At 40.2% G+C, this 27,901-nt stretch overlaps 1 protein-coding gene across 2 annotated transcripts; it reads left to right on the forward strand.

Moving 5' to 3' along the window:
• Positions 1–27,724, forward strand: jak2a (Janus kinase 2a). Of its 2 annotated transcripts, XR_005895503.1 has the most exons (25): positions 1–506; positions 9,581–9,851; positions 12,633–12,756; positions 12,899–13,019; positions 13,763–13,908; positions 14,665–14,959; positions 15,165–15,284; positions 15,692–15,849; positions 16,020–16,131; positions 16,732–16,918; positions 17,885–18,006; positions 19,058–19,192; positions 19,301–19,388; positions 20,076–20,203; positions 20,312–20,450; positions 20,609–20,760; positions 21,151–21,301; positions 22,630–22,763; positions 23,238–23,427; positions 23,836–23,960; positions 24,164–24,336; positions 25,034–25,151; positions 25,431–25,544; positions 26,038–27,327; positions 27,373–27,724. XR_005895503.1 is itself a non-coding variant. In XM_041059337.1 (24 exons), the coding sequence occupies exons 2-24, from the start codon at positions 9,605–9,607 to the stop codon at positions 26,143–26,145; spliced, it is 3,387 nt and encodes a 1,128-aa protein (XP_040915271.1). In that variant the 5' UTR covers positions 1–506; positions 9,581–9,604; the 3' UTR covers positions 26,146–27,724. The 2 variants fall into 2 exon arrangements, 1 of the variants encoding a protein (XP_040915271.1); XM_041059337.1 differs by having other exon boundaries at positions 26,038–27,724.
• Positions 27,725–27,901: the final 177 nt, after the last annotated feature.

Here is a 27,901-nt window from a genome sequence, read left to right on the forward strand (position 1 = left end):
TTTACAAACACGGAAGAAGCAAAAACCGAGTCTTGTGACAGAAAGAAGCCAAACCGTTGGGAGGCATCCTGCTCCGCCCTCGCCATCACCAATACCATCACCATCATCATCATCATAGTGCTGTATACTCTTATCGGCTCGCGTGACAATTGAGGGAGAGCCAGGGCAGTAGTTGGGTGACAGGAAACCCGAGCAATAAAAAAAAAAAAGAAAAAGAAAAGAAATGACCTCGTTTAAAGTTACCGAGTGGTACAAGTGAACAAATAGTTTAGGATAAGATGTGAAGAACGACGGGATGGCAGTTAACGGGGCAAATAGAGAAGCGACTGTACTTTTGTTGACAGCTAACGTAAGCCGTTAGGTCTGCGGCTTTAGCTAGCTAACGCCGCGAGCCCGTCTTGTACCCAGGTTGACTCTGTGTTGGTCTACGAACACCGACCCTGACCGACCGGTGTTGATTTAGAAGAACTCAAGCAGCCGCAGCACGGCAGAAGACAACAGGCAGAGTAAGTTCGAGTGCGAGTGTGTGTGGATGGTGTGAGCGGTCATTGTAGTGTCCTGAGTCCACGCGAACCAGCTGACGGCAGTTACAGTTAGCATAGCGAGCAGAGGTCAATAAACCTGTATGTAGTTTGTGCCACAAGTCGGAGTTTGTTTATGTGACCGAACAGTTCAAGAAATATGAAGGTGCTGAAGTAAATACGGAAAGCAGAGATCCCTAAGTCTAGTACTTGCCGTCACTGAGATGTGAAATACCTATTTGCTCAAATGACAGGTTTATCACGTATTCATTACAGGTTTATCCACATCCTCATTTTATTAAGCACACTAGAGCTGGAACCATTAACCATTAGTTGAACATTATTCAGCAACTATTTTGATAATCAGTTAATAGTTTTGGTTATTTTTAAACTCTCTATATCCTCTCTATAAGTCAGGATTTCCAGAGTTGTGTTGTCATATATCATGGTAAACTAAATATCATTGGGTTTTGTTTAACTTGAATAAAACAATCTTTCTAAATAGATCACCTTGGGATGTGGGGAAACAGGCATTTTTCACTGCTTTGTCATATTTTCTAGACAAAAGAGGAACAGATTAATAATCAATAACAGTTGTTAGTTGCAGTCCTTATGTACACCTAACTGAAACTAATGTAACTAATGTAACATTATGCAAATACAAGAGTCCTGCACTAACTTCTACCTAAATGAGGATTTTAATGTTCGGTTTTTGTTGAAGAGGTTTTGATTATAACCATGCCAGTGTTGCATTTTTGAGGCAGATACCAATATTGGTAAATGGGAATTTTAAAGATTCTGCTATCAAACTGTCAATGTGTATTTCTTTAAAGGGGCAATACTTAAATATTTTAGTTTAAAAGATGAAAAAAAAATAATTAAAATGATCAACAACTTATTTGTTACATAGATGGTAAGACAAACCTGTGTGGAAAGCATTATTCCCCAGTCTATGTAGATTTGGCAGCATGTCATCAACTGAGGTTAGATTTACTCAAGCCAAAGTAATCTCAATATGAGTAAGATGGGTTGAAACTTGGTTGTGATTGGCCACTGAGCCCAGTCCTGGAACATGCAGGCAGTGCACTCATGTGCACCACGGATGACAGGTACCAGAGAAGGCTGGTGAAAAACTGTATGGATTTTTTTTGACGGTCCACCGGGATTTGCCCCTTCACACCCGAGGGCTAGTGTGACTATGGCACTAGGGAAGAGGAGGGGGGTCAGGGGACCAAAGAGTGCATTTTCAAAGAGACACCCCAATTTTCTGATAATATGCTGCTCGGATTTGTTTGGCGTATGAATTTGACAGTTGGCCAGTTCTTACACATTGCTCCCTAATTTCTGAGAAGGTTCCCTTAAATTTGGTCATCTCTGAAGGACTAACAGTATAAATACGCTGTTTCTGAATGTCTCAAACATATCTTTGACATTGGTGTACTGCAATTTCTTGTTACAAATCCGCTGACACTGATAAATGTGTAATAAAGTAATACTGGCCAGTACATCACCCTGGGTCATTTAGGGTCAAAGTTGATTCAACTTTACGGTCATTTTGGAGGCTGTAGTTTGTGGTGCTGTTAAATAATATTGCATTATAGTGAGAGGTGTTTTCAATTGTATGTCGCAACCTCACTGATATAAATGAGAATCAACATCAGGTGAAAAGGTCTGGAGAGCATGGTTATAGTTATAGCTTGTTATTAATGTGTAGAAAAGGGGATTCCCTTACTTGAACCTCTCTTAAAAAAATCTGAGAATTATTACCTCGGTGTAGGTAGGATTTATCACTGAGCTTTTTTTTTTAGGCTGCATTAGTTACAAAGAGTTGTGCCAAATAAAGTGGCAACTGAGTGCGTATTTAGTTTGTTGACTTTGCTGCCGTGTGTTTTATGTGGATGTTTATCCTCTCGATGATTAATTTTACAAACCAGATTAGTTAATTCTCTTCAGAGCAGTCAGCTCATTTTCCAGTTCATGCATCATAACGTTGGCTCTGTTCTCTAGTTTTGAGAGGGGAAGCAGTGTTGTTTGCAATATTTTAGTCACCCCAACCAGTGATACTAATAATGATTCTTAAATTGACAGCACACTATGTACAGGGGACTGCTGGGGTGAGGGAGACAGTATTAACTCAACATTTATCACAACTTTTGTTTATGTTACAAAAAGTAAGTACATATGATTTTGTTGTTTTTAATGTGATATTTTAATTTTATGTAGGTAGTGCTGATTCGTTAGGCTACTTGTCACAGCACATACAGTCTATTTAGCATTTTTATATAGGTCTTTACTGGAAGAACATAATCAGTGACACAGATGTGCAGACAGTTATGGGGAAAGTACATTATTCTTGCATCAGGGGTCATGTGTAACATTTTTTCTAAGTTTTATTCAGGTCATATACAGCTGTCTGCTGCTGTAATGGAGAAAAGTGAGGTGGTTAGTTTAACCTTGAACAAGAACAAGTTTCTCCATGTCACGTTTTTGCCAAAGTAATGTTTGGTACAGTCTTAGGAGCTCTGGATCATAGAGAGCTAAATCTGAACAGAAGAGAATGAAAACTTCCCACACTAAGGTGTGGTGTGGTTTAGGGTAAGATAAAATGTGAAATAGCTCTGTGTTTCCCGGAGCCTCGATTCATTTTATCTTTTGAAGTGTGCTGCTTTAGGCAGCTTTGCTGACTTTGACATGGGTGACCGAAAATCCTTGCCAATATATTTAGCTATCATTCATGGTATTTAAACAAGAAGTAGGCATTTCAGAAAAAGGATCCCATTCACAAAAATGTTCTCTGTAATGCCATTTCTGTAATAGCCTTTAAACACAGTGCCTCTGTCCTTTTAACAAAGCAGGAGCCAAGATTCTGTAAACAGCTGTGCTCTGATGCAGGAAAAGAAAATTCCTGTTTGTTCGTCAACTCAAGTGCATTAACCTGTGGTCTCTGCTGCACTTTTTGTTGATGACATATTGTGAAAAATTATACTTTTAAGATGTTAAGGACATAACAGGGGCCAGTACAGTGGTGGAACCTCAGGGATTGTTGTTAACTGCTAGCTTGAGGTTCTTTCAAAGTGTGGATAATTTTCGGCTACCACTTTGGTGGGGGTCCCTTTATAGGAAGTCTGTCTGGCACGGCTGCCTGTAATGCCTCTTACTCATGCTTCATTTTTTTCCCTCTTGTGGGAAAAGAGAGTACATAGAATGTGACCCCCTCATGAAAAGTGGTTTCATGAAGAGAAAGCTGTAATAAAGTGGCAAGTTGTTTCTACACTGAAAAAGAGTAAAGAACAGACACAGAACACATCAACATTCAGAACCATGTGCTGTAGTAAGTAATAGTGTCTGCTGGCTACCCTGTGGTGGTGTCATTCTCTGTGTTGATTTCAAATCACCATTGGCCAAAGAATGTGTACTGCCTGGCTACGTTTTGTAGACACTTTTGGGGAAGTGTAAACATGCTGAAGCAACCACAGTGTTGCATCAGTGTAGTGGGAAGTGGGTGAGCAGTAACAGTAAGGACAATATGAACTTTAGACATTGTGCTCTTATTGAACTGTTTGTTTCAAGAGTACATCCCACAGTCAAAGCAATGCTTTTGGTAAGCTTTTCCAGCCTGATTGACTTCCTTTTTAGCATGCGAGAACAGATAAATAGGGAGGCTTTTGAGAAAAGGGGGGTGGGGGGGGGGGGGATTTTTGTAAGTAACATTAAAAGATTCACAACAGATAGCATGATTTACTTCTGTAGAGGGATGTGTGGCTTCTTGTCAAACCATGACATGGTATGACAGAATAAAAATCACTTTTGAGCTGAAACAGAGCTAGTTTGAAGATCAAGTAGTCAAGATTAATAACATGAACTCCTCTCCATGGTATGATTAATGAAGGAATAAAAGGAACAAACAACAACACCTGCCTCCATTGTAACCATCATCAATGACTCAAGAGTCTCAGTAATGTACGACTAAAGGTGCCACAAACAAACTCATCCCATTTAACTGGACAGTGAGTTTGTCAACAATGCAGTCCTCTCCTGCCACGGCAGCAATAGGAGCTATGGAAGTGGTGTTACTCCAAATCTAAATAAATAAAAAAGAATGGACAGTATGTATCAGGGACTTTGAGTCAAATTGTGGATGGTTGCTTGGAGCCTAATAACATCAGTAATGGCTCTGTTCTATTCTGCAGCCGTCTTTCATTTCTTTATTGACATCTGTGCTTTTCCTTCTGTGACATATTCAAATTTCTGCTGTGAAAAAAAAAATCTGTGTCACTATACAAACACCGCACTAAAAATGGGAGAAAAAAATGAAGGAACGAAACACTGATCTGCAAGACAAAGTCTCTCAGCTGCTCTGTTTTTGAGTTGGGAAAGTTGTAGCCATGGCTTCAAAACACCTGCAGCCAATTAGTTTGAGAGTCTCAAAAGTAACTTTGCAGGTCATTTTACATCAGGTCACTTTACATCAGTTAAATGAAATTGTGCAACATAGCCAATAATTGTAGATTCCACTTTCTCAAAAATGATTTAGGAACTGTTGACATTTATTTTATTCCCAACATGAAACTTGATCCTAACTTTAGAGGAAGCCAAGCAGTTGGTTGATAAGTGCAGAATGTTCAGAGGCCAATTAAACAGGCAGCATTAGCGGCCAGCATTAGAGCAGAGCAGCCACAGAGAGCAAAATGTGGCTGAGCTGATAGCTCTGACCTCTACAGGCTCCAAGGCCCTGATAAGACCCAGAAAGGAACTGGTCTAACTCTGTGCCCGTCTGCTTCATGATAAACGTTTTGGGTGTGTAAACACACTGTGAAACGTTTGAGAGAGCAGGGTTTTCCGGTATTCTACACATGTATACACATGTTCTGACCTTCCTCATGTCATATACCAAAGGCCCCTTTATGTAATTATGTAGCATGTATTATCTAATTATGTAGCATCAATAACGTTTGGCCTCACTTGCAGAGGGCTTGTAAAGTAAAACAATACTTTGCATAATTCTTGTTTTTACTTTGCACCCATGTCTTATTATGTTTATGACTGCTACAGTTAAAAAGTTTACCTGCCAACATGTGTAACTCAATTAACATTTGTAATCTGTATATTAATTCTCAAGTAAAAAGAAGATTGTTTAGCCATTATCAGGTTGGTGCACAGCTGTGTGTTATGGAGCAGTGTAACTACAGACAGCAGCAGCCCTTGTGGTACCTTTATTTGAATGGCTCAGGGTCAGTCAGACTCGAGAGATGCCTGTAGCAGCAAACGTTAGGGAACCTGGCAACCACTGATATGGTAACCAAAGCATTCCAGTTTTATCACCAGATAGTCATCAGCTGGTGTGGGAGCTGACCGTTATATTTGTTTGCATATCAGCCATGTAGTATAACAGATGATTTCACTGATTGTGCCTTCCTCTGTGTTTATGTTGATATGGTTCAGCTGGAATAGAAACCTGAAATAAGAACATTGTAGAACTCGTAGTTGGAGTTAGTGCGTTGCTCTAGCTGAAAGTGTACACAATTGGCCAAAAAACATAAAAATTGTGAGCCACTCCTCTGGCAGAAAGAGAGTCCCACAGTCCTACAGTCAAAGTCATCTTCACTCCTCTCTGCTAAAGTAGTGCTAAAGTAAAGGCCACGCTGAAACCCTCAGCTCACATCAAGATTTGATTTGTTGATCCCATTATGAGAAAAAACTATCTGCAGTGAAAAATGTCCTGTCAACACAACAATTTAGACTAATTAGACTTTGATAAATGATATTAAATTCAGGTTCTAGTGCAGGGGTCGGCAACCTTACATACTCAAAGAGCCATTTGGACTGCCTTCCACAGAAAAGAAAACACCCGGAGCCATAAAACCCTTTTGACATCCAAAATGAGGATAACCGCTGGTTGACAACCCCTGTTCTAGCGTAATAGCTGTGAAGAACTGCCAAACACTAAAACATTATCAACGATCAGCATTTGAAATTATCAAAGCATATTGAAAAAAAATCAGCACACATTAAAAAGCTGCCTTCATTTCATAGGCAGATCAAAGGCTGGTGCAAAAGAAACAGGGTGGTCGATACACTGTTCATCAGCTCCTGAGTCCCTGAGTCACAGCTGCATTCATCTCTTCTGACTGAAGCTTCAAGGATGTACAATGAACAATGAATAAAGCCAAACACAGCCACATTGTGATTTAATTTCCCAATGGCGCAAATGTCCAAAGATACAATGGAACCTCTTCAAACAGGAAATCCCTACTGATATCTGCAGAAAAAAACTGATTTAAACAGTTGAGCACCACAGCACTTGAAGGGAGGAATGGAAATGAAGCTGCAAATCCAGTACACAAAGGTTATAAGAAGAAGGGGCTTGACATAACAAAATAACACATTTATTTTGTCCAAGTGTACATCATCACATAATTGGCTAATTTGGCTTTTTTTCATTTGACCTCTCATAAACCATCAACTCTACAGCTTTGAACTCAAGCTCTTTTGAAAAAAACGGGGGAAACCCCTGAAAAACACTCAGCAAAAAGGGGAGAACAGCAGAGGACACCCTGTGTGAGTACTTTTTATACTGCATCCTTGGCACACAGAATGTGGTGATAAATCTGCCTGGTCTCTGGCATCAGTCAGCTCACATTTTTAAAGAGCTGTTCTAATCACATTGGCACATGATGAAAATGTTTCAAGAGAGGTTTAGGGGAGTGCACAACAACTTCACTGAGCCAGAAAATACATTCATTGTTTGGGTGGTTCTGAGCAGCATGTGTGAAATGACAACACACATTGCAGAATATAAAATTTCACAATCTTAAAAATCTAATGTCATTGCACTGTGAAGGGGGAAAACACAACAAATAGAATATGGGAAGACCATTAATGTTTTTGAGTCAGGTACTGAAACAGGCTCGCTCTTCTGGTCTGTGCTTCTTCATGGCTAGTCTGCTTTTGATTACAGGCCTGCTGACGAGGCATTACTGCGGAAGAGACAGATGGCATGCAACATTCTTTCCAATATTTCATGTTATGTTTTGCCTTCTTACAGACAGTTAAATATGTAATTGTTTCCAGTATGAATAAGCCGTGTGTGTTGAGATGGCTCACAGGTATAGAAGAGAAAAGAATAATATGCTTTTGACTGCCATGATCACAGTACAGTGACATGTTCAAGACATTGTAAAGCTCACAGCATCTCACCATTTAGATGGTATAGCACGACCAGTCAAGTGTTACCATCAGGTGATGAGGGTCAAAAACCATAAAGAGGAAGTGCAACAGTATGAACACAGACATAACATAAAGTACACAAACATTACTGACAGAAGAAAGTGAAAAACAATTGACTGTAGATGAAACTAAACCAAAAGCTTAAAGAGACTTGTCATGTCAACGTTGCACACCCAGTTCCTTTTACATGGAGTTCATGAGAATTATTAGGGAAAATGGAAATTGAATAAATTGCTGAAATCATTGCTGTTCATGCTAATTCCTTTAGGCTTACATATGTCTAGTAACTAGACATATGTAAGCCTAGTCGTTAACTAGACTGTAGTTAATGGGATATGCCCCCTTATTGTAACTGGGTGGAGGAATCATTCCTACCAAGCCATAAGAGGCTTGTGATTAAACAGATTATATACCAATTGTCTACAATAAGGTAACTGCAGTTTTCATGGGTTGGGATGGGTTGTTGAACATAGACTGTATTCGTTTGAATTTGTACGTTAACCATTTGCCTCCAGTACATTTAAGAAACATTTAGTATTAGTATACTAAGATTGCTAATTGTTATTAAAAACAGAATGTGTATTAGAAACATATATCTGCAGCTGTGCTGATAGAGGACAGTGGAGTCACACGTGGAAATCTGCCAGTTTTATTTTAATCTGTTGTCACTGAAATAATAGAATTTGGAGGAGAGAAAGTACCAAATGTTCCATGTGCAAAAAAATTCCATGTATGCGGTTTGGAGACGAAAACAGCTGTGGGCAGCCCAGTGCATAGAGAGCCTACTGCACTGCAGTCTTGTGATAAGTAATTATGTGTTCTGATAAGCAACCATAAATGTAGTTGATGATAAGTAATGCTCATCTCGTGTCAGCTAACAGTTTATGGTTATAGAGAGGGATACAATACAATGTCAGGCATCTGAATCAGCCACTGTTCCATCTCCATAAATCTACCAGAGTTGTACAACTGCAGTACTTTGCCTGTACACTACAATTCTAGCTACAGACCTTATTGCTGTAACTCTACTTACTTAGGTCAATATGAAGCATAATGACTTCTCCCCTGCAATCTACTGCAACTGATCTCTTGGGACGGCTCTCCAGTGTATTTCAGCTATGGTCTATAATCTTCATTTCAGCCTCTGCTTCCACTCATTTGCATTTTTCCTCTAGTCCTCTTCCCCAGTGAGGTTCATTTGAAGACTAACCCCTTAACAATATTAATAAGCTTATTTTTTATTTCACTTGATTAAAGGAATTTTAATTTCAGTAAAGAGTGTACGTGTATACAAGGACAGATGTTGATATGATAAAGAAACAAAATTTAGTGTAGTACAAGAGTTCATGTAAATGTAACATATAAGATATTTCAAATGGAAGTACTTGAAACGATTTCTATAATTTGAAAACAACAATGAGTTTTTGTTTTCAGACCCTCTGAACGACAAAAAAAAAGCTGTTTTAGACTCTTTATTTGAAATCTGTCATCTCCACCAGCACTATCCTACAAAAGACCTCAGCTTTTCGTGATTTATCGTGGCTTAACTCGTGAATTGATTGATTGATAATTGCTTTCCCTTGTTCAGTTAGAGCCATATGCAACCCCTGTTTTTAAAATATTTTAATTTGTTAACACATTCAACTCTCAAAAGCTTAGTTGCCATGTAACCCACCTGGGAGCTGTACAAAATGATCAGTCAGCAAGTTGCTGCAAAACACTGCTGGACTCAGTCTAAAAGTACTTCCTGTAATAAAATTAACTTCCAAGAACAACAGTTTCTGCCTTTCCGCTCACTCTCTGACCTGTCTCGTTTTTGCTGTCCCTTACAGGTGAATGTTGATTTTAAGCAGCACATGGCCTGTATTCTGCTGACAGACATGGATACACTCACCTCTGGGCCCACAGGAGGACATCACAATGGCATTCGCTCAGACCTCGACCCCAAGCAGGACATGCATGCCACGTGCCTCACTGTCCACCTTTACTACCTGGGGAAGGATGGAGGAGGAGGTGGGGCCAAAGTTTCAGAAAGTGCTCTCACGTTTCCACCTGGGGAGTATGTAGCAGAGGAACTGTGCATCACTGCAGCGAAAGCTTGTGGTGAGTCACAAGATGATTTCAGTTCTGATGTCTTCCCACACACACAAAATACGGTTTTATCATTGTTGAGCAACATCAGTTAAATAAGGGCTTTATGCAGTGCTAAAAAATGAAACATGTATCAAACATTAGAAAACAGAGCAGAAATAAAAATATAGTATTTAGTCTATATATAGTATAGAGTGGTGTGAACTTGTCAACAAGCCGTGTGAAAATATATTTTTATACTGCTTAACAATTAGACGCCGATCTCTAATTTGGATGTGTAAAAGCCTGTTGATTCACCATGTGAACAGTTCATACATTCCAAGTGTCATGTTGAAAACTTGCAATAGTTCACTGGTTAGATGATGAACTTGTTTTTTTATCATCACGTGGTCGTTGCTGCAACATTGTCAAGCTGTTGTACACCTTGGTGAGAAACCACTGTGTGTCGAGCTAAATACGCATTCACACACTCCCCCATTTCTGCACTCACACAGTGTTTGTGGCCCTTGAAGCCGGTGTTTGAGTTTAATGCACGAGCAAGTACCAAGAACCATAGCCAGCTGTGAAAGTTTGAAATGCCTCTCAATCAGTCACTCATGTGATTTTTTTTTGTTTTTGGCTTAACTTCTTATGGAAAACAAAAATCTTGAATATGTACAGCCCTCTCCATACCAAATGAGGGAATATATTCTTAAGAATGTTGTTTATCCCTCCAGATAGTGTTTAACTTGTTCTGGCAGCTTGCGGTGGCCCAGCGCCTTATTAGGACAATGTTTTTTTTTTCCTTTAATTAGTCTCCCATCCTTATAACAAGAGGAAAGCTGGATCTGTTTCTCTGTATGTCAATAAATTTGGAATATTTTGAGTCAGCATCCAGTAGCCATATATGGTCTTGGTCAGTGATTTACAGCATAGGCTTTTCATCCAAGTAGTAAGAAAGCAAATAATCAAATGAACTGATTGTTGCCAGGTTTATTTACATGCCTTCTTCAGTTATAATGTTAAGTGTGTGGTGATTAGTATTAATCCATGTGAACATGCAAATCCTTCTGATGAATCAGCCAAAGAGGTGCTTTCCTCCTGGGGACCTGTGCAAACTGTTGTAAATGGATCATTTTTTTATATCTTCATATGTTATACTGTAAATATGCGTGATGTAAGTGATCATGTTCATCTTTGTGTGTTCAGCATTCATACACTTTTGTTTATTTTTTGAGGTCAAATTCATCCAACTTTATTTCTTAACAAGGATCTCATGGTTGGGAATTTGAGAAAGGAGGCAGTTCTGTTTTGTGGAAGCACTCACTCACACGCTCAGCCTGTCTTTTTGCTTTCTTCTTTCTAGCAAACTCAAATCAGGAAGTTGTTGCCTGTTGTGTCTGTTTTCCTCTCCCCCTCAGCTCTATCTCTTTCTGCCACACACTCTTGCTCCATTCCCTCTTGAGCCGATAAGAAACAAACTCATCTCTCCTTCCTTTTTATCTTCTGCTTTTTCTGTATCCTCCTGCATCTCTTTTTTATTTTTATTTTATTAATTTCCTATTTCCCGCCTCTTGCCTGAGTCTATTTTCCATCTGTCTTATTCTTCCATTCTCTCTTTCATAGTTTAACCACAGTCAAAGAATAATCACGTGAGGGATTTCTATGTGCTGCCTGGTTATTCTTGACACTTTTTTAAATGTAGGTCGTTAAGCTGTATAATATAAAATGCAATGAATCCCAGCTCCTAAAGTGTGGAAATACAATCATTTACTCTGCAGCACATTTCTTATTTTTATTATTATTTGATATTGTAATAAATAATACAAGCTAGGACTTGCATATACATCAGCCTTGTTTGCACTGTGACTTGACTTCCTCTATTGTGGTTGAGCATGCTTCCTCTTACGCAGCGCTCCTGTTCCCATACCACTGCTTCATTCTTGTGAGTGCTTCCTGCTGTATGTTGACATTTTCTGTCTGCTAATGAACCACTTAGCTCAGCTGATAAAACAGCTTGGCCTGCTACTAGTGGTGCTGGGGATGCAAAGACAGACACAGATGTGTTTCAGGATTTCTTGATGTTCAAGCATTAAGCAGGCTATTATTGACATTTAAAGTTGTAAAAGTCATTTATACTGAGATTGTTATCTTCTGTGCTTTGCTGTTATCATCATTGACAAAGATGTGATAAAGAGTCTTCACAAAAACAAAACTTAAGGCAAACAGGCAAACTTGCAAAACAGTTCATGGGTGTTTTGACTTTTTGGGTTTTTTTTTTTCATATAATTAGTCTTGTTACTATTATTGTGTGGAACCTTCACTGTGCTATGCTCTCTTTCCTCCTGCCTTCTGTTGTCCCCTCTCCCCGCCGACCTGCTCTATATGAAAAGTCCCCTGAATTAACTTCTGTTATGATTCGGCACTATGTAAATAAAACTCGACTTGACTACTGAGAAAAGTTAGTTGGTTGTCATCATGTGTCATTGTCAAAGCATAGTCTTTTGCAGGCTACAGAGGCACAGTGCTACCACAACACAAGCTGTGTTTGTATGTGTAAACATAATGTACATACATATCTATGTGTATGTCTAAATATTGGCCAGTTCTCATTCTTTAGTGTCAGCTAGTCTCACTTTCAGAGAATGGTTAGTGATGTGGGCTTTTAATGCTCTAAAAAGTTGTGAAAAGGAGTTCTTTATTTCAGACCTGGATACAGGAGTAGTACATGAGTAGGCTCTCCTATTTTGAATCACGGAATGCCGTGATTCAGCCTTGTTTGATTAAAAAAGGCACTGTTTTCTCTCTTGCCAGGGATTGCTCCAGTGTACCGCAATTTGTTTGGCCTGATGAGGGAAGGTGACCGGATATGGTTTCCTCCTAATCACATCTTTAAACTTCACCAGCCATCCAGTGAGAACCTGCACTTCAGAATCAGGTAGACAGTGATATTTTCAGTCAGTTTTTTCATTTCCTTAATCTGTTTCAGATTTTTGTTGTCATATTTTTCTTATCTGCCTGTCTATTTTTTTTTTGTCTGGAATCCATTTCTTACTCCCCTGGTTTCTTCTGCTGTCCAGGTACTATTTTCCTGGCTGGTATAACAACAGCAGTTCATTCTATGCCCATCGGTATGGTGTATCCAAGGGGATGGAGACCCCTGTGATGGATGATTGTGTAATGGCATATCTGTTTTTTCAGGTTAGTCTTCATGACATAACAACTTACGCTAAACAACAAATTAGTTGTTTTCTTCTACGTGGGGTACTTTGCATGTTGGGGTGTACTGGGTGCAAACCAGAGGACAGCGTCCTCAAGACTAATATTCTCTCCTTAACCTCTATCACACCCTATCGAAAAAAGTCTCCCCTCTTGTTTCCGTCTCTCTGACTGATTGCCAGTCTGTCTGTCGTCTCAGCCCAATCTTTTGTGTGAGCTGAGAAAACAGGAAGTGGAGTTGTAAGACTGTTTAAGAAGCACAAATGGGGAACAAGGGCATGTTAGGTCTCTTTTCTCTAAGTGTTTGTGTGTGTCTGTGCACATGTGTGTGCTTGTGTCTGTGTGTGCATTTTAAATTGTTTCTGCTTTTCTTTTCTTTCCCACATGCTTGTGCAAACTTTGTTCAGCTTTGTTTTTATCTGCACAAACAGACACCATGAGTTGCGTGTCCACAGACTGACCTACAGAATGTGATACAGAGGCCTGGTGCTGTAGAGCTTGACTTTTACAGTCTAAAAATATGCTGTGTGTTTAGGGCCATGTTAAGGCATGGAAATTAAGGCAATTGCTCTCTTGCTAAGATATTTGCTATTTGTTTACCCTCTTCCCCCTCCCCTGTCCAACCAGTTCTCCCACTAGATTCTTCTACTCAATTCTTTCATGGATCTGAAATCGCCCATTTGTTCATCCATTTTTTGCATGTTGTGTTTTTTTTCCTTCTCCAGTGGCGTAGTGACTTTCTTAATGGCTGGGTTCAAATCCCCGTGAGCCATGAGTCCCAGGAGGAGTGTCTAGGCATGGCAGTGCTGGACATGATGAGGCTTGCTAAAGAGAGAGGTCGGTCACCTGTGGACATCTACAGTGACACCAGGTAGGACCCTCTCACTCACTGGAGATAACACTAACGTGACAATATTTTGGGTAATGGTTGCTGCTTTGTACAGTATTTAATCCAAACTAGGGGAAGGCAAGATAATGTCAGACAAAAAAAATCTATTCTATTCTAATCTCGGAGAAAAAGAACAATCTAAGAAGTTTAGAAATGTAAAGCAGGCTTTAAGACCAGGAAAATAAGACATTACTGTCTGAACCAGAATTCCAGACCAAATTCCAGTCTTATGCACATGCTACACACTCTCTTACGTAAATAATGTAAAATGCTCCCTGTTATGCTGGTGTGCACGTGGTACAGCTTATGAATAACGATTTCAAAGCAAGCAGTGTGACAGACTCCTCAGGACACACACTGCATGTGTGTGCATGCAGCTGAATGAATTATCTCTTAAAATGTGTCCATAATATCTCATCTGCTCATGCACTGTATCCATACTTGAAATGTGAATTCTCCTCTAAATCCTCTTTCATATCTCATTCATCATTTCTGTTATTTGTTTTACATTTATGTTACTTTACTGATTCTCATGAGGCAAACCAGCGTGTACGCTGAACTGTAATAAAGCATACAAAACGTTTCCTCTTTTAACTTTGTTTCCTCTTTCACTTGTCCCTCTCTTCTTTCTTTATCTTTCATATTATTTGTTCTTTATTTCTTCCTCTTTTCTTTACTATCAACTCCATCTCCACCTCACCACCCTTCCGGACCCCATCTGCCTTTCCCTGCTTTTAGCTACAAATCCCTCCTGCCGAGATGCATGCAAAGCCGCATCCAGGAATATAACATCTTGACTCGGAAGAGGATCCGTTATCGCTTCAAGAGGTTCATCCAGCAGTTCAGCGAATGCAAGGCCACGGTGTGTAACCTCATGCTCAAATACCTCATGAGCCTGGAGACACTTCTGCCCTCCCTCTACTCTGAGCGCTTCCAAGTCACTGACCTCTCCACACGCGAGGTTACCATTGTTGTCATGGGTAACAAGGGCATCCAGTGGTCAAAAGGGAATGAGGAAGAGGGAGCAGAGGAGGTGAGGAACAGGAGATGGATTCATGTTGCCATGGTGATGCTTTTGTACATAACCAGTCACAGTGTGATGCTGTCATGGTTGTTTTTTGCCAATAGATGGAGCTGCAGGAGTTGGGTAAAGATGCCAATAACAACAAAACTATGTGTGTGTGCATGCTTCTTCATGTCCCTTCATCTAATACAAATTACTCTTTTTGCATTTCCAGGAGCTAAAGACATACTGTGACTTCCCAGAGGTGATTGACATCAGTATCAAACAGGCAAATAAAGAAGGCTCTGCGGAGAGTCGCATAGTTACCCTCACCAGACAGGACAGCCAGATCTTGGTATGGTATACTCCACTCCATGTATAGTATAGTATAGTATACTCTGCTACACTCTAAAATAAATAATTTGTTTGCTTTTTTTAAATCTAATTATATCAGGAACATGTTTCCTAATGAGCTCATAGATATATGCAAAGTGCGCCAGTGGTTTGTTACAGCAGCTGGACTTAACAGCAACATCTGTTCATAACCAACAAGACAAGACAAAACAAGACCATTTTAACTGACAGCTAGTTTGATACAGTGACCTAAACATTTTCTTTAACTAAATCTAAAATGTATTTGTTACACTTAGTTGCATAAAAGGATTGAAAAATTATTATAAAGCTCAAAGCAGGTACTGATTTATTGTTTGATTGATTTTGTCTTTTTCTGCACCCTGTCTGTATCTTTGTCTGACCACAAAGGAACTGGAGTTTCATTCCCTATCAGAGGCTCTGTCATTCGTATCATTAGTTGACGGATATTACAGACTGGTTGCCGATGCCCATCATTACCTGTGTAAAGAGGTGGCTCCACCAAGACTACTGGAGTGCATTCAGAGCTATTACCATGGCCCTGTGTCGTGAGTTTCACATATATGCCCAGATGCAACACATCACACCTTTACTCATGCAGCCACAGCTGAAGAACCATTCATACAGACACAGACACAGACACAGACACAGACACACACACACACACACACACACACACACACACACACAAAGACACAGTCTCTCTCTTTGATCACAGGATGGAGTTTACAATTGGTAAGCTGCGTCACTCTGGTAACCACCAAGGCCTGTACATCCTTCGCTGCAGCCCAAGGGACTACGACAAATACTTCATGTCCTTTGTGGTGGGGGTAAGCAGTTAATGTTGGGTCATCATCACTGTGAAGTACAATATTTTTCACGAGTGTACAAATAGATGGGCTCTTTCTACATAGTCTTTGACCAACCGTATATTACTAACTCACTTCTTCAGCTCATGACTACATGCATCCCACCAGACTACCACATTATTTCAACTGGCTGATAACATGACACAACAACCGAGGCCATTAAACTAAAATGTAAATGCAATATAGTTTGTTCAGGTAAGGTGTAAGAGGTTACAATCACAGTAACTGCTGTATCTCGACATTTACATGTGTAGCTGTTTCTGAAGGTAAACTATATTTGCTCACTGGTTTGCCAAAACGACTAACGACTGTTCAGCTATAACGTGTTTGACTAAGGTCAGGCAATTGTATAATCGTGACAATACTGCAAAGCTGATGGGATTGAGTAAAGTTTGAATGCACTGAAATCACTTTAGGTTATTCGGATCTTACGTGTTCAGACACTCAATCAGGGAGTGTCCTTTATAGTCTGTTAAAATAATATTGCTGGCTTTCAAGAGCAGTTCAGCACTCAACTCGACTGTAAGGATTTTCTTTTGATTTATCATGTTTTATTTTCAGTATGAATCTATGGTGGACTACAAGCACTGTCAGATCATGAAGACGGAGTCGGGAGAGTACATTCTGAGTGGAGCTAAGAGGAGCTTCGGCTCACTGAGGGAACTTCTGCACTGCTATCAAAAGGAGGAGCTGCGCACTGATGGACACACATTTCAGCTGACCAGGTGCTGCCCACCCGCTTCCAAAGGTGAGTGTTTACATACAAACACACAAGGTACAGCTTTGTTGTCATTCAAGACTATACTATACGGATGAGGTTAACCCAGGTAGAACAACACATACACAGTGTATACACTTAAAATATGAGCAGTTTTCCTTTAAGGCACAGCCGAGACCTTTACACACTGTTGGACTCAGTCTTTTTTTAATTGTGATTCCTTAAAAATAAAATATTAAGAACAGCTTTTCAAAAGAAGAGTTCCTTGAATTACCATTGGATTTACGCCAATGAAGAGTGCAGAACCTGTTGTTCTTTGAAGTAAACACCAGCCTTGCTGCTGCAGCATATTAACTGATGAGCTTGAATTAATTACAAGATGGAGCAACTTCTGACAGCATAAACCGTGCTGTTATAATTGGGATTCAAAAGATGGGAAACAAGATGCAGCACTAAATTTGTTCAGCACATTAGCTCTTAATCTTCAACACACTGCTCTCTGAGTTCTTTCTTTCCTGATTATCACATTTTCACCAATAAATATAAACATGTAGGCACCGTGTCATCTAAGGTGAAGGTGGAGGTTTAATGTTTAATCACTGAGACTGCAGCAGAATCAGTGTTGTCCTTTAAAAAGGCTTAAAGTAATATTTTTTACTGCCACGCATATCTTGACCCTTCGATCTCTGTGGGGATTTGATGGAGTTACTAATGACTGCTAATGAGTCAATGACTACTTTACTAGGTTTCCAGCTGGCTAAACTCTTGTTTCAGAGCCATGTTACTTGTCTGTAAGAGCCAAAAAAAACAAACCACAAAGGTTTTATTCATGCTGGTATTCATGATTAACAACTCTAGGCAATCTAAATTTAGAATTAACAGTATTATTAATTTTGTCACACTGAAAAACAACAACCCTGCTGTATTATTAATCAGATGTAGTGTCAAAATATGAGTGATGAATCCTAATCCCTGTCCACCTTTACCTTTCCTCAGAAAAGTCCAACCTGCTGGTGTGTAGAAATAATCAAGGAGCAGAGGTTCCTCTGTCCCCCTCCCTCCACAAACACATCAGCCAGATGGTCTTCCACAAGATCCGAAAAGAGGACCTCGTCTTTGTAAGATAACCGTCTTTGACTGCTTGCTTTAGCTTTTTTCCCCAGCAGAAAAATGTTTACAGGCACTCATAACTAGCCTATCCCTTCAGTCTTCGTAAGTTATATTTGTAGAAGCTTACAACAGTATAACCATGGCCCTTGTATGCTTTTCTAATTGAACACGAAATGTTAAGCCAAAATGTAATGATGCTGGCCTTTTATAGACAAGGTAACAGGTCACAGCCTATTGTGAGAGTACCAGGATTTTCGATCAGACAGGAACAACAGGGACTCCTACAGGGTCAGTGAGGTCGCTGCAGTTAACAAAAAGACTTCCTGTTGATCGACTTACTGTGCCTCAGCATCATCATGAGCAGTCTCTGTGGACATGTGTGAATGCACTGTGCGCGTTGTGCGTGTCAGTGTCAGCCATGCTTTCTCCTCAGTGGCTGGTCTCTTTCCATCTCACTACATTTTCTGTTGTTCGAGCACTTGAAGTTTTGTACAACGGGTCTGTCACAGGAAAACCACAGAAGCCGTTCCCCTAATCAAAGAGCTCAGGGGTTTTTCCTGTATTGCTCTATTGTCTTCTCGCTCATTTTTAGCAGATTCAGATGTTTCAGCTTCCTGTTACTTAGGTTCAGCTATGTGATGCAGTTGTTTCACAGGTTTGGACATTGTGACCTTAAATTGATTTTGTTGAAGCTTGTGCACTTAAAGCCATTAGGTTAGTTAGGTTCTAGCTGACTATGAGTCACATCTTGGTCCCGGTGGAAGGGAGGCAGGAGTGGACATTACTGAGTTTGGTTTCTGGGCTGGGGAAGCTGTAAGATTTACTGCACGAGTTAGTTTCCCCTTGCCACTTCTTTGGTGCCTTCCTTGGGCTGTATTCAATAACTTACTCTGTAATTTGTGAATTCATCAAGCTTTCAGTCTCACATCAGCACTGTCATCACATCTATCATTGTACACAGTATAGGTCTTGGGTAGAGAGTACTGGTTAGGGAGAAAAATGCACTCCCCCTCCTTTCCAAAGCGGGTTTTTAACATAACAATAAAAACTGTGTTTTAGAATGAGAGTCTGGGTCAAGGAACTTTCACCAAGATCTTCTGCGGTGTAAGGAAAGAGCTGAGGGACTACGGAGAGGTGCACCAGATAGACGTCGTTATCAAGATCCTGGACAAGGCTCACCGCAATTATTCAGAGGTTGGTTTGTTGGCTGAATGAATGAGCGAGTGAGTGGATCTGATTAAATAAACATTTCAAATCAAATTCACTAATCTTGTCTCTTTTCTCTCATTTTCTCCCTCATAGTCCTTCTTTGAGGCAGCCAGCATGATGAGCCAGCTCTCCCACAAGCACTTACTCCTCAACTACGGTGTGTGTGTTTGTGGTGATGAGAGTAAGTTTACAACATGCACACACAAACATACACTACTAGGCAAAAATGGTAACAAACAAGGGAATTATTTTGGTTATCCTCAGGTGTAGCTTGTAAAAATGACAGAGGGTTGCCAGACTAACCAGTATGTGTGATTACAAAGAGTCAGGTAGTCAGTCAAACACCCGTGAGGGATCAGTACTAAGAATCAAACAGAGAAGAACTAAGGTTTGTGACCTGCTGACTTTCTTTGCGCTCTGGCTTGACCTTCGGACTAGATTAAGCCCTCAGGTTCAACAAGTCAGTAATGGGCCACTGCGGTCTTGATCTTTACCTGCATCTGCCCACACAGATCAGAGCAGTGTGTCTGGAAACCTTTTCCATTCACATTTCTGAATGCAGGGAAGGAGCAGACAGGAAAGAAAAGGTTCAAGTGCTGGAAGGATTTTGGAAGTCATTTGAAATGTGTCTGTAGGGTCTAGGTTTTTATCTCTTATTCATCAATGCAGTGTCTCGCAGCTGACTGTCTGTTGTGCTTTCTGTTGTGTCAGTAACATCTGCGTCATTGAAGAAACCACAGGAAATAAGCTACAATAAACCACACACTTGTTAAATGGGAAATTCAATAGAAAGCCTTTTGTTTCTAAGAATTTGAATATGGATGGTAGTTTGAATAATAAAATCATCTCCCTCTCCTCTGCCTCTCAGACATGATGGTGCAGGAGTATGGTAAATTTGGTTCTCTGGACATCTACCTGAAAAAAAATAAAAGCTGTGTCAACATCACATGGAAGTTAGAGGTGGCCAAGCAGCTAGCCTGGGCTATGCACTACCTGGTAAGACGACACTGACGTCCTGTTTTGCGTCGGACAAAAAATGAAATGGAAGAAGAAATACGTTTACACCAAGGCATTTTATGCTGTCCCTGTCATATGTGCACACAGGAGGATAAGAACCTCATTCATGGAAATGTCTGTGCCAAGAATGTTCTTCTGATCAGGGAGGAGGATCGGAAGACAGGCAGCCTGCCCTTCATCAAACTCAGTGACCCTGGTATCAGCATCACTGTGCTGCCCAGAGAAGGTGAGATACACGACCTGATGCTATGTGGTAATAATATTCTCCACCATTGGTGTGATTGTCTTAGTTGCTGCTAGGAACAAAGTTTGGTCAGCCTACCTTTATTTATCAATTTCGTTCATTTCTCTCTTTCTTTTTTTTTCTACTTGTCCTTTCATCAGTACTGGTGGAGCGTATCCCGTGGGTGCCCCCTGAGTGCATTGAAGATCCCCAAAACATCAGTTTAGCCACAGACAAGTGGGGCTTCGGGACTACCCTTTGGGAGATCTGCAGTGGCGGAGACAAGCCACTCAGCACTCTGGATTGCTCCAAGGTCAAATAAACAAAGGATGCATTGACTTAAAAATTGTAGTTGCCGCCGGTTGCCTGGCCTAACCCACTCCTAAAAGTACAGAAATAGCTACACAACAACATTGTTACTAACTGTCTGCCAGGTGTAGCCTTCTATTTACTGTACAGACATGTGAGTGATATTGTTCTTCTCATCTAACGCTCAGCAAGAAAGCAAATTATCACATTTCCCAAAATGCTCAAATATTCATTTAACTCACACATTAAAAAAATGAAAAGCACATGTGGTTATTTAACCACCATATTTTTGGGATTATTTTTCCCACACTTTCCCTTGCAACTTCACCATTTTACGACCCAAACTAAAAAATATGCAGGTCATGACTTTTGCTTTTGCTCTTTTCCTGTGCAGAAGAACTTGTTCTATGAGGACAGACACCAGCTGCCAGCTCCCAAATGGACTGAGCTGGCTAATCTGATAAACAGTTGTATGGACTATGAGCCCTTACACCGACCATCCTTTAGAGCAATCATCAGAGATCTCAACAGCCTCTTCACACCAGGTAGGAAGACAAATGGGAAAAATGTGAAAGCCAGTCACCTTTGACAGGTCCATAGTTCCCCTTCACATCTGGCAGACATATCTACACTGCGTGCCAAATTATTATGCAAGTCAAGTCTTTTCTTGAAAATCTGGACGGCTGCTGTTCAGAAAAAAATAATGTTTTAGTATGATGTTTCTAAGGCCTTGTGCTTTAACAAAACCCTTTTTGTTTGAATCTACAAAGCTTTCTAATATCCTTTATCACAGACAACATGTATATAAGTGTGTCACATTATTATGCAGGTTCTATTCAACTTTGACCGTGGGCAGGAAAAGTGAACTGACCAAAGAGGAAAAGAGTCAGATTGTCAAGAGTCTGAGCAAGGGGGACTCTACAAATGATATAGCCAAGAAATTGTAGCATGACCCCCAAACCATAAAAAGATATGTCCAAAATAGTCAGGATGGGAGAAAACCCAGAGCAGAAAACGCTTGTCGAATATTGTCAAGCCGAGAACTGTCAAGAATCAAATGAAAGGCTGCTAAAAGACCCTTAGCTACCAGTAAGGCCATTTTTGAAGCTGTGGGGCTTGATGATGTACCCAGGTCTACTCAATGAAGGACGCTAAGACGAGTAGCAAAGGTCCAAAAGGCAAAGACAAAACCTCCACTGAAGAAAATACATCAGAAAAAATGATTGGAATAGGCTTAACAATACATGAAAACCAACTTCTTTAAAGTTATAATCACCGATGAGTGCCGGGCAATCCTAGATGGACCAGATGGGTGTGCATCTGGTTGGATTTCAGGTGGCCATGCCGCTCTAACTCAACTGCGACATCAACAACTCATCATCAACAACGATCGCCTCATGAACTGACCTGCCTGCTCACCCAATCTCAACACAATTGAGAACTTGTGGTCAATAATAAAGAAGATCATTTACAGTGATGGCATGCAATGCAGCTCAAAAGACCAGCTTTGGAAAGCCATGCAAGGTGCAGCACACAGTGTCAGCAGAGAAGTCATCAGAAACCTAACTAAATCAGCTGACCAGCCACTTTCTGCAGATTCTGCATTAATTTAAAAATACAGCCTACAATACTTTGATAAACATAATATTAACCACACATTTGAAGAAATATGTTCACTATCTGACTTCTTAATAAATTTGAAAATGACTGTTTTTAATGACAGTTTTTAGAATATTCCCAAAAATGCAACTTGCATAATAATTTGGCACGCAGTGTAAGGATCAAGGGAATCTACTGGATGCCACACTTATTAATCATCCTAGCTTTTATCCAGATTTTGGATAAAATAACTTTGCCTCCTGTTGTGTTGCAGACTATGAGCTGCTGGTGGAGAGCGACATGGTGCCCAGCAGAACAAGAGGCTTTGGCTTCCCATGGGCCTCTGAGAGCCAGGAGCCCGCCCAGTTTGAAGAGAGACACCTCATCTTTCTCAAGCAGCTGGGCAAAGTGAGACATTCACACACAAGCACACACACTGTGATGAGATACAATCTCTTGGGGTGTTTTTTTGCTGTTGTCAGAGTGTTAATTTGGTAAATGGGTTTTGAAAATGTATTTTTCAGATAAACTTTGATTTACAGTAGCAAACATTCAACCCACGCTTCTAAGCAATTGGCAAGTTCCTGCTGTTATCAGAGATATTCTCATGATACTTTCCGGATAGCATGAATTACGGCTAGTACAAATTGATATGAAAGAAAACAATTTCTGAGAACTCTATCTGACTTTGCCTCCAAGATGATGAGCATTGTTTTCCGTCACAACTTATTCCTCTACTTGTAATTAGACAGCTCACTGATTCTATCCTATTTGACGGGAATGCCTCAAATTATATTTTGTGACATTAATATGCACTCGAAAACTAAATGAAATCACAGCACTTCTTTCTGCGCCTGTTCTCCCTCTGACCGCACGCTGCAGGGAAACTTCGGCAGCGTGGAGATGTGCAGGTACGACCCCCTGCAGGACAGCACAGGGGAGGTGGTGGCGGTGAAGAAACTACAGCACAGCACGGCCGAGCACCTCAGGGACTTTGAGCGGGAAATTGAGATCCTCAGATCCCTCCAGCATGAAAACATTGTCAAATACAAAGGCGTCTGCTACAGTGCAGGTATGAGCACATTGTCTGAACTCTGTGTGTTACATGAACTGATCGGAAATAACAGAATACAGCGGTGTGATTATATATCCTGCTCTTTTTTTGTTGTCAGTTATAAACTATTGTACCTGTTTAACGTTGATTATGAGGAAACTTGTGACACACGAAACAACATGACAAAACACTACAATCAAAGACCAGTGAGAATCACCACTCCTGCACATTTTGTTATACATGATAATGTCTTGACAGTCTCCACATTCGCTGCCTAGGGCGTCAGTGACCTCGCCCATGAAACAAATAAATCTGGATCTTCTCAGAAATTTTAAGCGCAGCCTCCACCTCCACTGCTCACACATCATACTTTCTCTCTCAGGTATCACACGTCCTTGTTCTTCTTGCACGTCTCTTTTTCTACAGGACGAAGGAACCTGCGGCTGATCATGGAGTATCTCCCCTATGGCAGCTTGAGAGATTATCTCGTCAAACACAGGAACCACTTCGATTCCAAGAAGCTGCTGCTCTATGCATCACAGATTTGCAAGGTAACGCAGAGCAAGAGCAAGTCTTGATCTTATCCCGTCCTGTCACACATGCATACTGGTGTTACCGAACATTTGAAACACTTTCCCTGGAGCTGGAGTCCACTGTAACTAGCACGTTAAAATAAGGAGTTCAAGCGTCAAATCTGGTAATGACAGATAAATGTAAAAAATTAATGACACATGAATGAACTCATGTCTTCCAGGGTATGGACTACCTTGCCACAAAGCGTTACATCCACAGAGATCTTGCCACTAGAAACATTCTGGTGGAGAGCGAGATGAGGGTGAAAATCGGTGACTTCGGTCTGACCAAGGTGCTGCCACAGGACAAGGAGTACTACACTGTCAAAGAGCCTGGGGAAAGCCCCATCTTTTGGTGAGGATGAAAACACCGCACGTGTTTGCTAAAGGTTTCACAAGTATTTTCGTATTTTTGTCGGTTGACCTTTACGAGGATAAAGGTTTGACACTCTGTTGCTGTTTTTACTGTCTTTTCCACTGTTGTGGTAAATATTATAACCCTTTGTGACTGATCTTTAAAAACAGGTGTTAAGATAAGATTGTATGATTCAGAGGGAGAAAATTTTGATTTGTTTTTGTACATCCAGACTAGGTGTGCTTTCTGCTTATTTCTCACACTCATATCTGTCTGCTTGTATTGTAGGACTTGTGCTTACAGTAATATTCATTACTGTTATATTAAGATGTGTCCATCATTATTCTGTGTATATATTACAGGGATGGGCATGAATACTATTTGATATTAACATGGAGCTATTTGACCATTTGGTGAAATCCATACCACCACACAGGTCTTACCAGCACCTGGTAGTAATGCGTTCTTCTTCTTCTTTTGTTTATTGGAAGTTGGCAAACAGCTTTTGGGTGCATTACTGTCACCTTCTGGCGATTGTGTCACATTATTTACTACCAGGAGCTAGTAAGAACAAGGGAAAAAAATATTTTTTAATACAATACTTGAATAAACTATGTGATTTTTTTTAGAACTTAATGACTATTCGAAAATCTTAAAATCACGAATCATCCCTAATCTGTGATGTGTTGTTTCCCAGGTATGCTCCAGAATCTCTGACAGAGAGCAAGTTCTCTGTGGCATCAGATGTTTGGAGTTTTGGTGTTGTCCTCTACGAACTCTTCACCTACAGTGACAAGAACTACAGTCCACCAGCGGTACCTCACTTCTACTTTTTAGTTTGTTTGTTTTTTAGTTCTGTCACGTAACCGTGTTCCTCTTCTAACCTTAATTATTTTGTCACTTGTCTGACTAACTTAACTAAGCTATAAAACAATGTCCGTATAATTAGTTTGTAGAGCAGTGTTAAAGAAACCACTTGACTGAGCACTCTGCTCCGTTCCAAAGTAATGTACTTAAAAACAGGAAACGCTTTTTATATAATTTACAAAGCTGTTTCCATTAAAACCAGACAAAAACTACTTTCTCTGTTCCAGGTCTTCATGGAAAAGATGGGAAATGAAAAGCAGGGCCAGATGATTGTCTACCATCTGATAGACCTGCTGAAGCAAGGATACAGGTTGCCAGCTCCTGATAATTGTCCAAAGGAGGTCGGTAACAACACACATACATACGTACATACAACGTGCTCACACTGACAACAGGTGTAAGGTTTACCATGTTAACAATCACAGTTTAGGGTGGTAGCAGGCAAACATTTGCTAATTGCCACAAAATCACAAAGAATAGCTGAGGCTTATGGGAATTAAACCAAATGATTGGACCAATTAAAATTTTAACCTGATGATGGCAAAAGTCTGAGTAAAGAGGAAAAGTTAAGGGATCACCAGAGTGATTATAATTTTATACAGACATATAAAATGTCATGACAAATGATCCAATGCTTGTTGAGACATTTCACTCAAAAGCACAAATCTGAACCTCACGGTGGCGCCGGTGGGACCAAATTTCATGGCAATCCATCTAATAGAAAAATAAAATGACCTTGGCTGCCTCAAAGCTGTAAATCGGCCTTTGTGCAGAATAAATTAACTTTACATTTTTTCTTTTTCTGTGTTAATGTTTTTCTGATGTTTCCCTCAGATTCACAAGATTATGACAGAGTGCTGGAACAGTGACCCGAGACTGCGGCCTACATTCAAGACATTAACCCACAGTGTGGAGACTGTACGAGACAGCAAGAACGGATGAGCGGCACTCATCCCTGAACCTCTGAACTTTAGGTGTCAACTCCCAGGAATCAGTCCTCACAGATCTCTGTGACCTCTGGGTTTACTGCAGTGGTGCCGTCACCAGTCTGGAGTATATTTGTGTTTTTTTGTTTTTTATTTTTGGTGCTCCGTCTGCCTGTCAGCCTAATTAAGATTTACTTTTTGGAGTGATGGTAACACCCGCTTTCTCAGCACAGTTTACCCACTTCTTTCTATGAAGCATACAAATGATCAGATCGATTACTACACTACATCTGACTTAGACTCAAAACCAAAGATAATCAGTGATGCCATTAAGAACATTCCATGATGGGATAAATTATTTTCATTGTGTCACTTGTGCAGGTTGTGTTCTACATATTGATTTTGAGAGAGGAGATACTTTTTCAGTACTTTGCATTGAATGTTTATTCATATCGGCACCAAAAATGTATAAGTGTAAAATGAGCAGAGACTCATTTTGTTTAACCAAAGAGACCATGGGGTTCTTAACAGACTGTTAGTCATCTAACGGCACCTGAAACCGAGAACAAACGTCACATCGTTTTCACATCACTGAGCCAAGTCCACCTGAACTGAACCTCACTGCACTGCTCATGTGTGGCTGTACTTTTATGAATGACTGGGGACTTTTTTTTAAAGACTGTTACAGGGCAGTCCATAAATGTAAAGCACCGGCTGAACCTCTGTCTCGACGGGGCCCACTTCGAAGATCTCTACCAGTGGTTTTTCGAGTCAGATTTCTGCTGTTACAGTGTGCTTGTGTTTTACAGATATTTGTTGCACATTGACGATCATTCTGTGTGTTTCTGAGTGTATGAAGCAACAGCCCCTTTTTGTTTTTTTTGTTTTTTTTTTGTGGTTTGCTACAAAAACGCCATCTGTCTACATAACAGGTCAGATTTTACACAAACAGCTTGTTATTTGTTTACATCCTTTAAACGCAATGTGGAAACAATGAAATGAATGAGAGAGACAGCAATAACTGCTCATTAAGCTCTTAGAGAAGTGGGTATATAGCACAGTAGTGTCATATCATTGGCTCATACAGTATCATTCTTGTTTTTGAAGGATACCAGCCAGGGAAATAATGATATTGTCTTTATAATTAATTCACAATGGGTAAATATATATTTTATAGATACAGCTTGACGTCTTCGGTGTTAAAAGGCTATACTATCTGCCTGTGGATACCTAATTTGAAAAGTGCACATTCACAGTGATGAAAGGAGGTGCTTTTGCTTTCTACAGCAGCTTGTTGTTGTTTTATTTAAAACATATTTGTTCATGTCATTATTTTCCCACCATTTAAAGATGTTGAGTAGCTTGTGTGTCAGGAGAGTATGTTAGGATGCGCATTACAGTGTCACAAGGGGGATTTTTTTTTTTTTTTTTTTTTTTTTTTTAATGTTTAAGTTAACATGCCAAATGTCACTGGCTAAAATGTGTGATTTGTGTTGAGACTAATGAGGGGAATCAGCATCTTTGTTTTAAATTTAAAAAAAAAAATCACTCTCAAGGGTTACTTTAAGCCCTAAAAGGCAACTCTCACACACACACACAATGTCAAAGGATGGATGCCCTCTTACATTACTAAGAATGAGTCACTGTAAAGAGCCGTAAAGTTTTCTCACATACAGACGCACAAACTGTGCCTGTAAGCTCCCATGCCTAAACCTCTGAGCACTATTTATGCTGATGATCTGTGTGTGTTTCTCTGACTAAGATTATCAAGT

Source organism: Toxotes jaculatrix, chromosome 16 (genome assembly GCF_017976425.1).
Source record: "Toxotes jaculatrix isolate fToxJac2 chromosome 16, fToxJac2.pri, whole genome shotgun sequence".
Lineage (NCBI taxonomy): Eukaryota > Metazoa > Chordata > Actinopteri > Toxotidae > Toxotes > Toxotes jaculatrix.